This window comes from Sebastes fasciatus, chromosome 22 (genome assembly GCF_043250625.1).
Source record: "Sebastes fasciatus isolate fSebFas1 chromosome 22, fSebFas1.pri, whole genome shotgun sequence".
NCBI classification, from domain to species: Eukaryota; Metazoa; Chordata; class Actinopteri; order Perciformes; family Sebastidae; genus Sebastes; species Sebastes fasciatus.
Window position 1 is genome coordinate 14,999,790 of NC_133816.1, and position 13,509 is coordinate 15,013,298.

Below are 13,509 nucleotides of genomic sequence, written 5' to 3' on the forward strand. Positions count from 1 at the left end.
ATTGATCTCAAATGAAACCAAAATATGGCAATTACAAATAAAAACATATATATATATATATATATATATATATATTTGTAATTTAAGGACTCCTTTGGGACCCAAACCTCACCTCATGCCACCATGTACACCATAATGCCAAATGCCAAACTTCTAATCAAATCATCAAACTTGTGCAAAATTGTACCTGACATGTTCATGGTTGTGTTGTGCCATATGGACTTTACAGGCTTAGCATATCATTGTGTTTGCAATGCAGACTTTTAACTGAATTTTACATTACATTGACATTCAGGTGGTGCTGATTAACCTGATCAAAAATGCCACGAGAATAATGCCTCGACTAGCATGTTCCAATCAGTGTTTCTATGGTGATTTGTTTTTGAAAATAAAGAAACTTGTTTTACTCTTGGCCCCGAAAACCCTTTTCTGTTTTGCAAAACTTTTGCATCAGTCCCTCCCGACAGAGCGTCCATGTTTCCATGTGCTTTGCATTCTTAGAGGACATTCGCCAAACCATGCAAGGAGGATAAAGAAGGAAGCATTCAGTAAGAGAGTTTAATAAACAGTGCACTACTCTACTATAACAAATTCAAGTGTCTGCTTGGACGTCATTATCCCTTTTTGCGTAGTATCTTGACGCAGAAGGTTTGCAGGTGGTTAACGTTGTGAAACGGTGGCAATAAAACTACTTGATAGCGTAAGGTTGGAAAAAACATGGTTTGGCTTCAAATAAGCACGCTTCTAACGTAACGTAAACTACGGACATGGCGTCATGTGACCTAGTGGTTTAGCATGAACGTTGTCAGTAAAAATGACTCAACTTGACACGAACGCCGGTTGCCTGAGTAAAAGTCCTTTGTTTGTTTGACCCATCCACCAACCCTTCTTTCAGCCCTTAGCGGACTTTCTCGCTCTTTACACTACATCCGTTGCTTTGAGCATCTATTAATGACGCAGATTAGTTTACATTTAAGTGTCATACCAGTGAGTAGATAAAACAGGGACATTTTCCTAAGAGAGTAAACAGACAGGCCTCCTAATTTGAATATATAAGCTGTGTTGCATTGAAGGGATACAAGAAACAAGAGAGGACTCCTGCCAGGTTCTCTTGTTAGAGATCGTCTGCTTTCTTCATCACAGGTGAGTTTTATCATCACAACAATTATGTGATGACATTTATGATGGTTTGGCTTTTTCCTAAATTTGAATTTTCTTCATGCATGGTTTTATTATCTAATAGAAACCACAGACCATGGAGAGGGGGATATTTGGCTTTTTGGTACTCTCAGGTGAAGTAGTGATCGATATCTTGCAGTAACACATGATTATAAGCAGTTGCTCTTCTCAATCTTTACTCAAGTACTGTACTAGAGTACAATTTTGGGGTACTTGTACTTGAGTTTTCCCATTTTTTGCTACTTGTACTTCTATTCCACTACATGTCAAAGGCAAATATTGTACTTTTTACTCCACTACATTTACTTAACAGCTTTAGTTACTTTTCAGATTAAGTTTAAATTGTATACATTAGTGATGTCAAATTTTTTAAAAATGGTCTCTCTTTTTCCAAAAATTAAGTCTAACTTTGGAGCGTTATTTAGCCTCCTTCCTGATATGACATGGTTGGTATCAATAGATTCCTTGGGTTTTCTAGTTTCATATGATATCTGGACCTTCATTCGGACCTTCGCTTTGAAACAGAACCTGTTACAGCCTCTGAAAGACAGTAATGTCGGTCGTGAGACCAATAATACTGTCGTATTATTATTATTATTATTATTATTATTATTATTATTATTATTAGGCAAGGCAAGGCAGCTTTATTTGTATAGCACATTTCAACAACAGGGCAATTCAAAGTGCTTTACAGAAACATTCAAGAACATTGCGACAAAATGCAAAAGAACATTAAGAAATAATTAAAACAGTTATAAAAACATAAAAACATTAAAACATTAAAGATTAGAAAATAAAAACAAGCTAAAAATAAAAGCTAGGATAGAAGCTAAAATTGCATAAAACTCAAAAGAGTAAAAGTTATAGTGCAGTGTCAGAATAAAAGGCACCCGCAAACAGGAACGTTTTAAGCTTTGTTTTAAAAGAAGTGAGAGTTGGAGCGGTCCTGCAGGTTTCTGGGAGCTTGTTCCAGATATTTGGTGCATAAAAACTGAATGCTGCTTCTGCATGTTTAGTTCTGACTCTGGGGACACTAAGCAGACCTGATCCAGATGACCTGAGAGGTCTGGATGGTTCATAACACATTATTATTATTATTATTATTATTATTATTATTATTATTATTATTATTATTATTAGACTGCAAAACAACCGCATGTTATGATGAATAATAACTAAAAGGTAGAGACACCATCAGACTACCTCCAGTAGCAGTAGTAGTGATGGTAGAACCAGCAGCAGTTGCACGCTGTCACCACTAGAGGCAGTCGCGCCTCCACGCTCTGACGTGATGACGCGACACACACACTTGTACGTAAGGACGTAAAGGCGTAAGGAGTAGCCTCTCTCTCAAAGATGGCGGTGACCATAGACAACAGCAACGCCGCGCAGGCGACCAGGAGAAAGCACCTCGGGATCCCCGAAGCTATCTTTGTGGTGCGTAAAGCCCGACATTACTACCTTCTGTCACATGTCTACAGTCGGGTTAGACCGGTGAAAACGCTCTTGTATACCTGTAGGAGGTGTGTGCGTGAGTCATGTGCTAGTTAGCTCAGAGCTAGTTAGCATGGGAGCTAACCGTGCTGTGCTGCTGGGCGGCTCCTCACCTCCATCTATGGACATCACTGTCTCTGTCTGTGTCTCTGTCTCTGTCTCTCTGTCTCTGTCTCTGTCTCTGTGAGAGCTGCTGCTTATGTCCACCTCGCTTCCTCTTTATGTCTTTAAACATGTTAGATAGTTACATGTTAGCCTGCTGTGCTAATGTGTGTGTTTCTAACATAGCTAGGTTAGGTTATTAATACTGTGATGTAGAAGTATTCAGATGATTTACTAAAGTTAGAGTACTAATATCACTCTGTGGAAATACTGTTATGAGGAAAGTTAACTCCAACTACAATTATCTGAAAAAACAACCTTACACATCTACAGCAGTAAAATACAACTTACACATTAATGCAGCAATGATATTAAACCAAAAACATCAAATATATATACACATATATATATATATATATATATATATATATATATATATATGTATAAATATGTGCATATATATATATGTATGTGTGTGTGTGTATATATATTATATATATAATATATATATATTATATATAATATATATATATATATTATATGTATATACGTGTATATATATATACATATAATGTATATACGTGTATATATATATACATATATATATATGTATATATATATATATACATATATATACACGTATATGTATATATATGTATATATATATATATATATATATACATATGTATATATATACATATGTATATATGTGGGTGTGTGTGTATATATATATATATATATACACACACAATATATTCCTCTGAAATGTAGCGGAGTAGAAGTATAGAAGTAGCATGAAAAGAAGTATTTCAAATTTGTGCTTGAGTAACTGTACTTAGTTTTGTTCCATCCCGGCTAAGACCATTTACTCAAGCACTGTACTTGGTACAAATACTTGTACTTTTCTAGAGTATTTTCATTTTATACAGCTTTATACTTCTACTCTGCTACATCTCAGAGACAAATATTGTACTTTATACTCCTACATTTGTCTGACAGCTTTAGTTACTTTGCAGATTACACTTTTTCATCCCCTCCTCTACCTAAGTAAAAAAAGAAAAGTACTAATAGCACACTGTTAAAATACTCCACTACAAGTACAATTCCTGCATTCAAAACCTTACTTCACATACCAGGAAAATACTTAAAGATTCAAAGTACTTATTATACAGTAAAATGTTCCCTGTTAGTGTTTTACTTTCATATCTGATGTTTTTGGTTTAAAATCACTGCTGCATTAATGTGTACGTTGTATTTTACCGCTGTAGATGTTGTGGTCGATATTTAATGTTTATTTAATGTTATGGCTTGACTGTGTGTGCTCTCTCCTCTGCTGGATTTGACAGGAGGATGTTGACTCTTTTATGAAGAAGCCAGGCAACGAGACGGCAGATGGAGCGCTGAGGAAGCTGGACGAGCAGTACCAGAAATATAAATACATGGAGCTCAACCTGTCTCAGAAGAAACTCAGGTAACGCCAACTATGAGACACTTGGTCCACTCAAAGAGAATAACCTGACACTGGAGGTTGTTATTGTGACACTTGGGCTTTGATTTCTTATTTAACTTAATAAGTATGTAATGGGGTGGGTGAAGACTGACGAGTACTTTGTGCCAGTGAAAGGGGAAATACCCTCATGGTGTAAAAAAAAATTTAAAAAATACTGAACCTCACCTTTCTGTTTTACTTCTTCTTGATATGTAGGTTGAAAAGCCAGATTCCACAAATCACACAGACGCTAGAAATCCTACGACACATGCAGAAGAAAAAGGTGTGTATCGTGTAATCTGATATTGAAATGCTCTTTTAAATCTCTTCTTTAAACCCACTTTTATTTTATGGCTTCCTCTTACATGATGGTATTTTTTGTAATTATTTCAATTGTTTTATCCTGCTTTTATGTCTTGGATTTGATCTTCTTTTATTATTTGTTTTATTGTAAATAACTTTATTTTTACTTGTTTGATACATGTATACATTATTATTAAATTAGAATAAATTATAATTAAATAAAAACGTCTGAGTGCATCAGCTGTTTTTTGAATTAGCTGTTTAACAAAACATATAATTTCAACCCATACAGTATGCATGCAGTTTATTGGTCATTTAATTAACATTATAGAGCATGTTATGGGATGTTGATAGACAAATCTTGCAAAACTATAACATGGTTGGTACCAATAGTTTCCTAATAGATAGGTGTTTTAGTCTCATGTGATATCTGTAGCTTCACTCTAGCTCTGAAACTGAACCTGCCGCAGCCTCTGAAAGACGGTAAAGTCGGTCTCAGGAGTATAAAGAATGCTAGGCCAGTGATTATGGATTAAAACAATAACAATGGAAGCCTTTTGACCAGTTTGCTGTAATGTTTTGTTTCACCAGGAGACCACAGCGCCCATGGATACACACTTCCTATTGGCTGACAATGTTTACTGCAAGGCCTCAGTGAAGCCCACCGACAAAGTCTGCCTATGGTTAGGGGTAAGTAGAGCTCAAATTAAAGTCAGTTTTATCTAATGGTGTGTAGTATGTCATTACGGAGAAAAGAGAAAAGGTAATCCCCAGGAGAGGTCAGAGGTTAAGTGGGTGAAGGCCATAACTTGAGTCCTCTCTACATCTTTCACTCCTGCCCACCCCGACATTTCTCCTCCAAAGGCTAACGTCATGTTAGAGTACGACATTGATGAAGCCCAGGCTCTCCTAGAGAAGAACCTATCCACGGCATCTCGTAACCTAGAGACACTCGAGGATGATCTGGATTTCCTGCGAGACCAGTTCACCACCACCGAAGTCAGTATCCTTCCATCTAAGTAGTCCACTCAGGTTGGGTATGCCGCTGATTCAGCATTTTGTTGTTGCAGTTTTTGGTAACACAAACTCATGTTTTATTTATTGTTTTCCATAGTGATGATGGGGCAAAAAAGCTTTTTGAAGCACTGAAACACTATGAAGCGATTTGTGTTGAAAATGGTTAATTGTTTTTTTAATTATTTGCATTTTGAGAAATTATATAGTTAAAGAGCATACAATAAAATAGAAATAGGATAAAATAATCAATGAAACAGGAGATGAAATAATAAAAAAGTAAAAAATAAATTATATAGTTACAGAGCATACGACAAAATGGATAAATAAAAATAAGATAAAATAAAATAATAATCAATGTAACAGAGGAGATGAAAATAATTTAAAAAAATTATATAGTTACAGATCATACAACAAAATAGAATAAATAAAATAATAATCAATGAAAAGGAGGAGATAAAATAATAATAATAAAAATATATATATATTTAGTTACGAAGCATACGACAAAATAGAATAAAATAAAAATAAGACAAAATACAATAATGAAACGAGAGATAAAAATAATAAAAAATTGAATTAAAAATAATTAAATAAAAATAAGTGATTACATTAATATCAATTCATAGGATATAGTTGAAAGATAGCTGATAAATTCATATCAGAGGATATATATAATACTAACACCAGACAACAACCAAAAATGGTTCATTGTTGAGGAGCATTTGATACAGTGAAAAATGGTGACATCTGCTGGCCAAACCCTTATTGCATTTGTCAGATCTCTTACTACGGCCATTATTGTTTTGTAAAAAAATAATTTAAAATAACTTACTCAAAACTAGCACAACACCTCTCTGATGCGTGACGTAACAGGGCCTCATTTGGGGTGGTCACATCATTTTTGGCGTGGTAAAGCGAGGGGTCGAGCAGCTTCTGTCCAATCCAAGAAAGACATTGGTAATAAAACAACAAAATGGTAAGGAACACAATTAACCGAAGAAGAAATGTTAATAATACTCACATCTTTACTTCTTTAATGTGACGTATTTCTTGTTATTAAATCGTGATGTTTCTAGATTCTAAATCGATGGAGAGAAAGGGAGCCTGTACATCTCCAGCTCCAACACATTATAACATAAAAATGTGACTAATCCTGCGGTCTCTCTGCTGCTGTTGTACCTTTAACTCACTGCTCCCCTCAGACATGGCACGAGTCTACAACTGGGACGTGAAGCGAAGGAGCAGAGAAAGTCTCCTCAAATCAGCAGACAAGTCTTAATATCGACAGAACGGCGTCAACATCCCCTTTCTGCTAACTATCTTCTCCTGAAGTCAATAAAAAACAAACCCCAACCCCCCCTCTAAGTCATGTTAATGTTCACCCCAGAGCTCGGCAGATAAGAGGGCATGTTTGAAATATTTCTAAAAGTTGCAGTGCGCTTGCATCGAGATGAAGTCAAGCACATTTCATAATTCTGTTTTATTTTGAATATGCCTTCTATTAAATCGAGCTCAAACTTCCCAAACTAATGTTTTCTGTTGATTTGTCACTTTTTAAAAGTATTTTTTCCAGTAAAAACTAACAAAAAACAAAGCAATGAGGCAATTTTTGTATTCTTTTTAATGATTTAGGTATGTTCCTGTTATCTTTTTGCAGATTAATGAGTGAGGGTTCTCTCGCATCGTCTTTTCTTTCCCTGCATTTTTCCCTCCTTACTGGCCTGCACTTGTTTCGGTTTTTCCTCAACCTGCAGCAAACGTTCACATAACGTGTGATTTTTTTGTTGTAGTTGTTACTTCTTGAAACGCATCCAGTTGCCATGACGCTCGATAGAATTAGGCTTGTAGGATGACAAAGATCACAACAGAAGAGTACAGAATAAGACTTCGTTCTGCCTTGTGGCTCCGGTTTTCACTCCAGAGGGATCAACTGTAGTCTTGCTTCACACCTGCTGCTCCTCCTCCGTCCCTCCTCCTCCTCCTCCTCCTCCTCCTCCTCCTCCTCCTCCTCCTCCTCCTCCTCCTCCTCCTCCTCCTCCTCCTCCTCCTCCCCTTTTAGCCGCTGTTCTGTCTGTATTTATTTGTCTCTCACTGTATTCATTAAACAATGAATGAAGTAAAAGAACATTTGGGCAAAGAGATGAGACCTTGATCTGGTGATCTGTGTGGTGTTTATTCTTTTCATGAGAACTCGTATCAGACGGGTTAGAAAAGGTGTTTGAACTCAAGTTCCTGCAGATTTTGTTTAAAAAAAAGAAAATACATAAGTGCAACATTTATTTGGAGTAACTACAGTTGAAGATGTACTGTATGGAGGACCACAAGTGTCATACAAATAATTATAAAGCATCTATTGGAAAATATAAACAGGAATTTATGGAAGATTTTACAAATTAATGAATGAGTGACTCCATAAATACACCTAAAATTATGAATTCACTGACTTTTATGTAGTCCCTATACAACTAAACTACATTCTGAAATACGTTTCGAGGGTATTTTCTACTGGGATCACAGTTTTAAACCGTTTTAACACACGGTTAATGTTGTAAATTGAAAAAGGTAACGCCTGCACACTGCTCCATGCCACAATATATTTATTGACTACGTTTCGATCCTGCTTGAATCTCTGTCAGGTTAAAGTGTTTGAAATGGTGGAAACCACACCCATATTTATACATAAAGCACACCAATAAGTAAACGAGCTCTCTGATGACAGATGTAGTTCATCCAAAACATTAGCGTGATAAAAGTATGATAAAGTATATAAAAACAGTAATACAAAAGCCAATCTTCTAAACATCAAATATGTTATTTATAAAAATTGTTATATTTATCATCACATATCAGAATATATAAATGTAACTGTTTATATAGGAAGAGCCATCATAGTGCAACCACCAACCAACGTGTTTGATATTTACAAGTATGGCTTTTGTATTACTGTTTTTATGTACTTTATTATATTGTGAATTGATTGTGGATGTTTTGGAATATTGTGGCATGGAGTAGTGTGCAGGCGTTAACCATTTTCTTTGCCAACGCTGTTTTGATAGCCTCGCACCCAGTAATGTGCGTACAATTCATATTTTTCATAACGTAAATTGAAAAAAAACCGCAACAAAACTACTCGGTTAGGTTTAAATATATCACATTATTGTAAATGCTGGTGCATCAATGTGTAAATGGCATTTTACTGTGAAGTGGAGTTATTTTTAACTACTTAAACTACTTTATATACAGTTAGGTAGTTTAATCCACGGTTTCCAACCTCTGGGTCGCACCCCCTCCAACGGGTCACAAGATAAATGTGAGCGGTCCTCAGATTATTAATGGGAGAGGAGAGAAGAAAATTCTCAAATCTTTTGTGGAATAAGTGCAATAATGACCTCTGAAATGTAGCAGAGTATACGTATAAAGTAGTATAAAACGGAAATACTCAAGTGAAGTACAAGTACCTCAAAATTATACCTCAGTACAATGCTTTAGTAATGTATTTGATTACTTTCCACCACTGCCCAGAATGTATAACCCTAGTCACTTTAGGAGGCAGATGTGATTGTTGCCTTGAAACGATAGAAACAAAATAATTTCTCAAGTGGCAGGGAATAAATTTAGTAATAATATTCTGAGTTTTTCCAACATCCTTCGTCTCAAATACTTCAGATACCAGGCTAAGATGAAGAAAAAAAACAACCACCTTGTGTAAAAACTAGCAGTGAGAATATGTTTATTTTTCCAGTCACATTTTTTTTTTTTTTTAGCACATTTCAGTTTGTTGAGAGATAACTAGAGCAGAGGAAGAGACTGTCCCATTCAACCAGATTAAGGACAGTGATATACAGTATTATCTGTACAGCTCAGAGGGTTGAAAAGAGGTGAAACAGATTTGTTGTCGTACCACGGCTCCTGTGAGAAGAACGGTTACACGCTGAGGGCAGGAAATCGCTGTTGTCACCCAACAGATGCATGCTTTTGATGGCAGGGCTGACACGTTGATGACATGTTGCCTGTCAGAGTAGCACGGTAGAAAAGACAACTACAGGTCAAACTTGAGTCAACTGGTTTTCCATTCATCCTCTATAAACAATGTAGTGTGCAAAGTTTAATAAAAGGATAATTTGGTAAGTCAACTTAACAGAAATATGGAGATTGATTTCACACTCGCCTGCAGATAACATTTCCTTGGGGACATTATTCACGGCAAAAGTTGCAAAGGAATGGTGAGGCTTAAAGGAATTTGACAGTTCGACATTTTGGGGGGAAAAAATGATTTGCTTTCTTGGCAAGAGTTAGATGAGACACCACTCTCACATCTGTGGTAAATATGACGCTATAACCAGCAGTCCGTTAGATGACCTTAGGATAAAAACTGGAGTCTTATATGGTGAGCTTTTAGAGGTGCTGGTAGATGGATTTTGTTATCTTTAGATGAGCCAGGCTATAGCTGTTTCACCCTGCGTTCAGTCTTTATGTTAAGCCAAGGGTCAGCAACCTTTACTATCAAAAGAGACATTTTAGGCAACAAAAAAAAAATCTGTCTGGAGCCGCAAAACATTTGAGCATTGTGATGAAGGTAACGCAGTTTATAGTCTAAGTATATAGTATATAAGTCTAATGTACTGAGGGCCCAAGTGCAAATGTACTACGGAGTGTTAGGGTCACATTGAGAGGAAAAAATTATGAGATTTCTAGAATAAAATCGAAATATTATGAGAATAAAGTCATAACTTTACGAGAAAACAAATCGTAATATAATGAGAATAAAGTCATACATTTGCGCTAAAAAAAAGAAAATAATACGTAAAAATTACTACTTTATAATATTATAACTTTATTTTCATATTACAACTTTTTTTCTCGTATTATTACGACTTTATTCTTGAAATCTCAGACTTGTTTTTTTTCCTCAATGTGGCCCTAATACTCCGTCGTACCATAGACCTACAACAATGATAGCTCAAAAAGAGATGTGCTGATCTATTGGTGCATTCAGGTAAAGCATAGAGATGTTACAAAATAAGGGGCAGAATAGAAATGTTTATTATTATTATATAGACATTATATAAAAGTTGTAGACGACCTCTCAGCCTTGGTAACGTGTCCCACACAAACATACTCTTTGTCCCACATTTGGTTTGTTAGGATCTGGTCACCTGGTCTACCTGCGGCACAAGTTGCAACTCTATTTCCAATCCAAAATAAAAGATGCTACCTGGGTGACTACCTGGACCGGAAACAGAATTGCAACTTGGGAAATGAGTTGAAAATATTATTATTATCGCTCAGTAGACGATCCAGATGGTTAGAAGTCTTTGAGGATTCTGGTAATGTCTTCAGAACAGCGGTAAGTATGGTCAAACAACCTTCTGGGTTTTTCAAACGTCTTTCAGAGAAATCAATGTTTAGCCTTTTGACGAAAATATAACGATGGAGGGGTTAATATGTACGATAAATATGAAGCTTAGTTTGGCATAATGACTGGAAACAGGGTCCAAAGGTCACAAAATCTCTCAACACAACAAGACTTCGGGAGTAATTGCTCGTTGGCAATTCACAACAGAACCCTATGTTCAGCTTGTGTGAGGGTGCAGTTTTTGTTGTTAGCGACCGCTTCACTGACAGATGAAGTGAGTCCAGCAGTCTTTTGCATTCTGTGCATGAACAGTGCTGAGAACAACGTAGTGGCCAGTAAATCACCGTGTGATACGTTTCCCTGGAAACAAGCCAAAACGCAGATTGCTTTGCCGTCAATGCTTTCCATCACACGAGTTCTTCCCTGTACAACGTGCCCTTCCTTGATACTTTATGAGTCCTGAGGTGACTTTTGAATGTTCAAATCTTTTGTTTGCACCAAACTAAGCCTTCGGGTCAATTAAAGACCGAAGCGGCTCGGGGACAAACTTGACGGAGTCGGTGAAAAATGCTGCTTTCGGACAAAAATGCTGCTTTCAAGTTCACTAACATCATGTGACTTACTGAAAGGAAACAAACTTGTTTTACTCACAGACTGCAGTGTCAAGTGAGGCTAAACATGTTAACAACCACTTGCAGACAGTTAGCAGCTGATTGGGCCTCTGGGAAGGAAAGAAGAGGCCTCTCAAGTGAAGGACGTATTTACTGTTTAATTGCCCGCTGCTTATTTCACGCACTGATTGAATTGTGTTTTACTGGAATCATCTGATGGTTGCTTGAGGATTAGACCTGACTTGGCTATTTTACTCTTAAAAAGGATGTACGTTTTTAAGGGTTGTGCGGTTTTCAGTCAATATGACACATTTCTGACAATATGCAACACAAAATGTACAGTATTTTGCCTCTTTTTACCAGAAATCAATACAAATCTGTCAATTAAAGATTCAGTAGGCAGAACGTTTTTGACATCATTGGGCAAAAACGCCATAATTACCTTTAAGCATATTGTAATTCAAGTGCTCTGAGTGAAAACTAGACTTCTGCGCCTCCTCATGGCTCTGTTTTCAGGCTTTAAAAAAATCTAGCCCGTGATGGGAGACTTAGGCCAATCACAGGTCATTTCAGAGAGAGAGAGAGCGTTCCTATTGGCTGTGCTATTGCTGGTGGGCGGTGCTTGGTATTTCAACAGATCTCAACATGGCTGCGGGGTCACAAACTTTCTAATTTTACTGCTTAACAGTACACTACAAGATGTTTCTGAAAACATTTGAGGCGAGAAATAGTCATTACAGTAACACAATATTGATTCATATTTGATCAGCGATGATTAGTTTGACCGTTTCATCGGAGTTCGCGAGTGATTGACAGCCGGCTTTCATAGACGGCAGCTGGACGGCAGACTCCAGCTCAGCTCTTTCCTCCGATACCTGTCTCATGCACTACTGTCAGGATATTGTGACCGTTTTATAAAAATAACTTTTTTCTAAATCATATTTGCTCCATTTCTACCCACTAGCTTTAAGATGTGATACGAACAATGCTTTTAACAGTGAACCAACAATAAACTGTAGATCTGACAAGCTTTCTGTATGTTTTCACCAATGAAAGTTAATAAGTAAATGACATCATGGACTGTAATATTGCTAACAATGTTAACAAAATCCGCCTACCAGTACCTCTTAAGCTCACTAATTAACTAGCACACTAATCATATCTTTTTTTTGTTTAATCCGTGCCAAATACAATTTATGGTTTTACAGGGGCTTACTAAGTCTTGTGGTGACCGTGAGGTTGCCAATAGTCTGGCATTTAACCCTCCAGAAAACCACACTTTTGTTAATTAGTGAGCTTTAGAGGTTGTGGTAGGTGGATTTTGTTACTTTTTGGACAGATCTCCTGTTTCCAGTCTTTATTCTAAGCTAAAATAAGTTAACCGGCTGCATGAGAGTGGTATTAATGTTCTCATCTAACTCTCAGCAACAAAGCAAATATGCATATTTCCCCCAAAAAGACAATATTTCAAAGTGGAAGCAAGATAAAAACAGAGCTTAGAGACATCCGACCGGGTGCTGCACAGCAGAGCAGATCTACCAGCTGGCTGACATCTGGTGAGAAGAGTCTCGGCAGCACATATGGGAGGAGCTGCACCCACACGGGGGACTACATCCACACCCATCCACCTACACAGACCTTAACACTTGTGAACCTCTATGACGTTCAATTGAGGACGTTTAAAAAGTGTTTCCGTAGAAACCACTGGTAATGATACAGCAAGCAGAGAAAGGAAAACAAGTTTTTAAAGGGGACATATTATGAAAAACTGGCCAATTAGAGTAGACTGGGCTTTTCTTAGGTGCTAAAACATAGTGTTTCAGACAGAGGGTTAATATACACTCACCGGACACTTCATTAGGCACACCTGTTCAATTGCTTGTTAACACAAATAGCTAATCAGCCAATCACATGGCAGCAACTCAATGCATTTAGGCATCTAGAGGTGGTGAAGACGA

At 36.8% G+C, this 13,509-nt stretch overlaps 1 protein-coding gene across 1 annotated transcript; it reads left to right on the top strand.

Annotated features, from left to right (window-relative positions):
- Positions 1-2,456: 2,456 nt before the first annotated feature.
- vbp1 (von Hippel-Lindau binding protein 1) lies at positions 2,457-7,736 on the top strand. Its single transcript, XM_074623534.1, has 6 exons — positions 2,457-2,616; positions 4,122-4,246; positions 4,481-4,547; positions 5,159-5,257; positions 5,432-5,570; positions 6,787-7,736. Exons 1-6 carry the CDS (start codon positions 2,536-2,538, stop codon positions 6,861-6,863), a joined length of 588 nt encoding a protein of 195 aa, XP_074479635.1. The 5' UTR covers positions 2,457-2,535; the 3' UTR covers positions 6,864-7,736.
- Positions 7,737-13,509: the final 5,773 nt, after the last annotated feature.

Bases quoted from the DNA above. Each gene is read 5' to 3' on its own strand.
- vbp1 (XM_074623534.1), top strand. From the start codon at position 2,536: ATGGCGGTGACCATAGACAACAGCAACGCCGCGCAGGCGACCAGGAGA. The intron at 2,617-4,121 runs GTGCGTAAAGCC...TGGATTTGACAG, and splicing joins TCCCCGAAGCTATCTTTGTG to GAGGATGTTGACTCTTTTAT. The intron at 5,571-6,786 runs GTATCCTTCCAT...TGCTCCCCTCAG, and splicing joins GTTCACCACCACCGAAGTCA to ACATGGCACGAGTCTACAAC.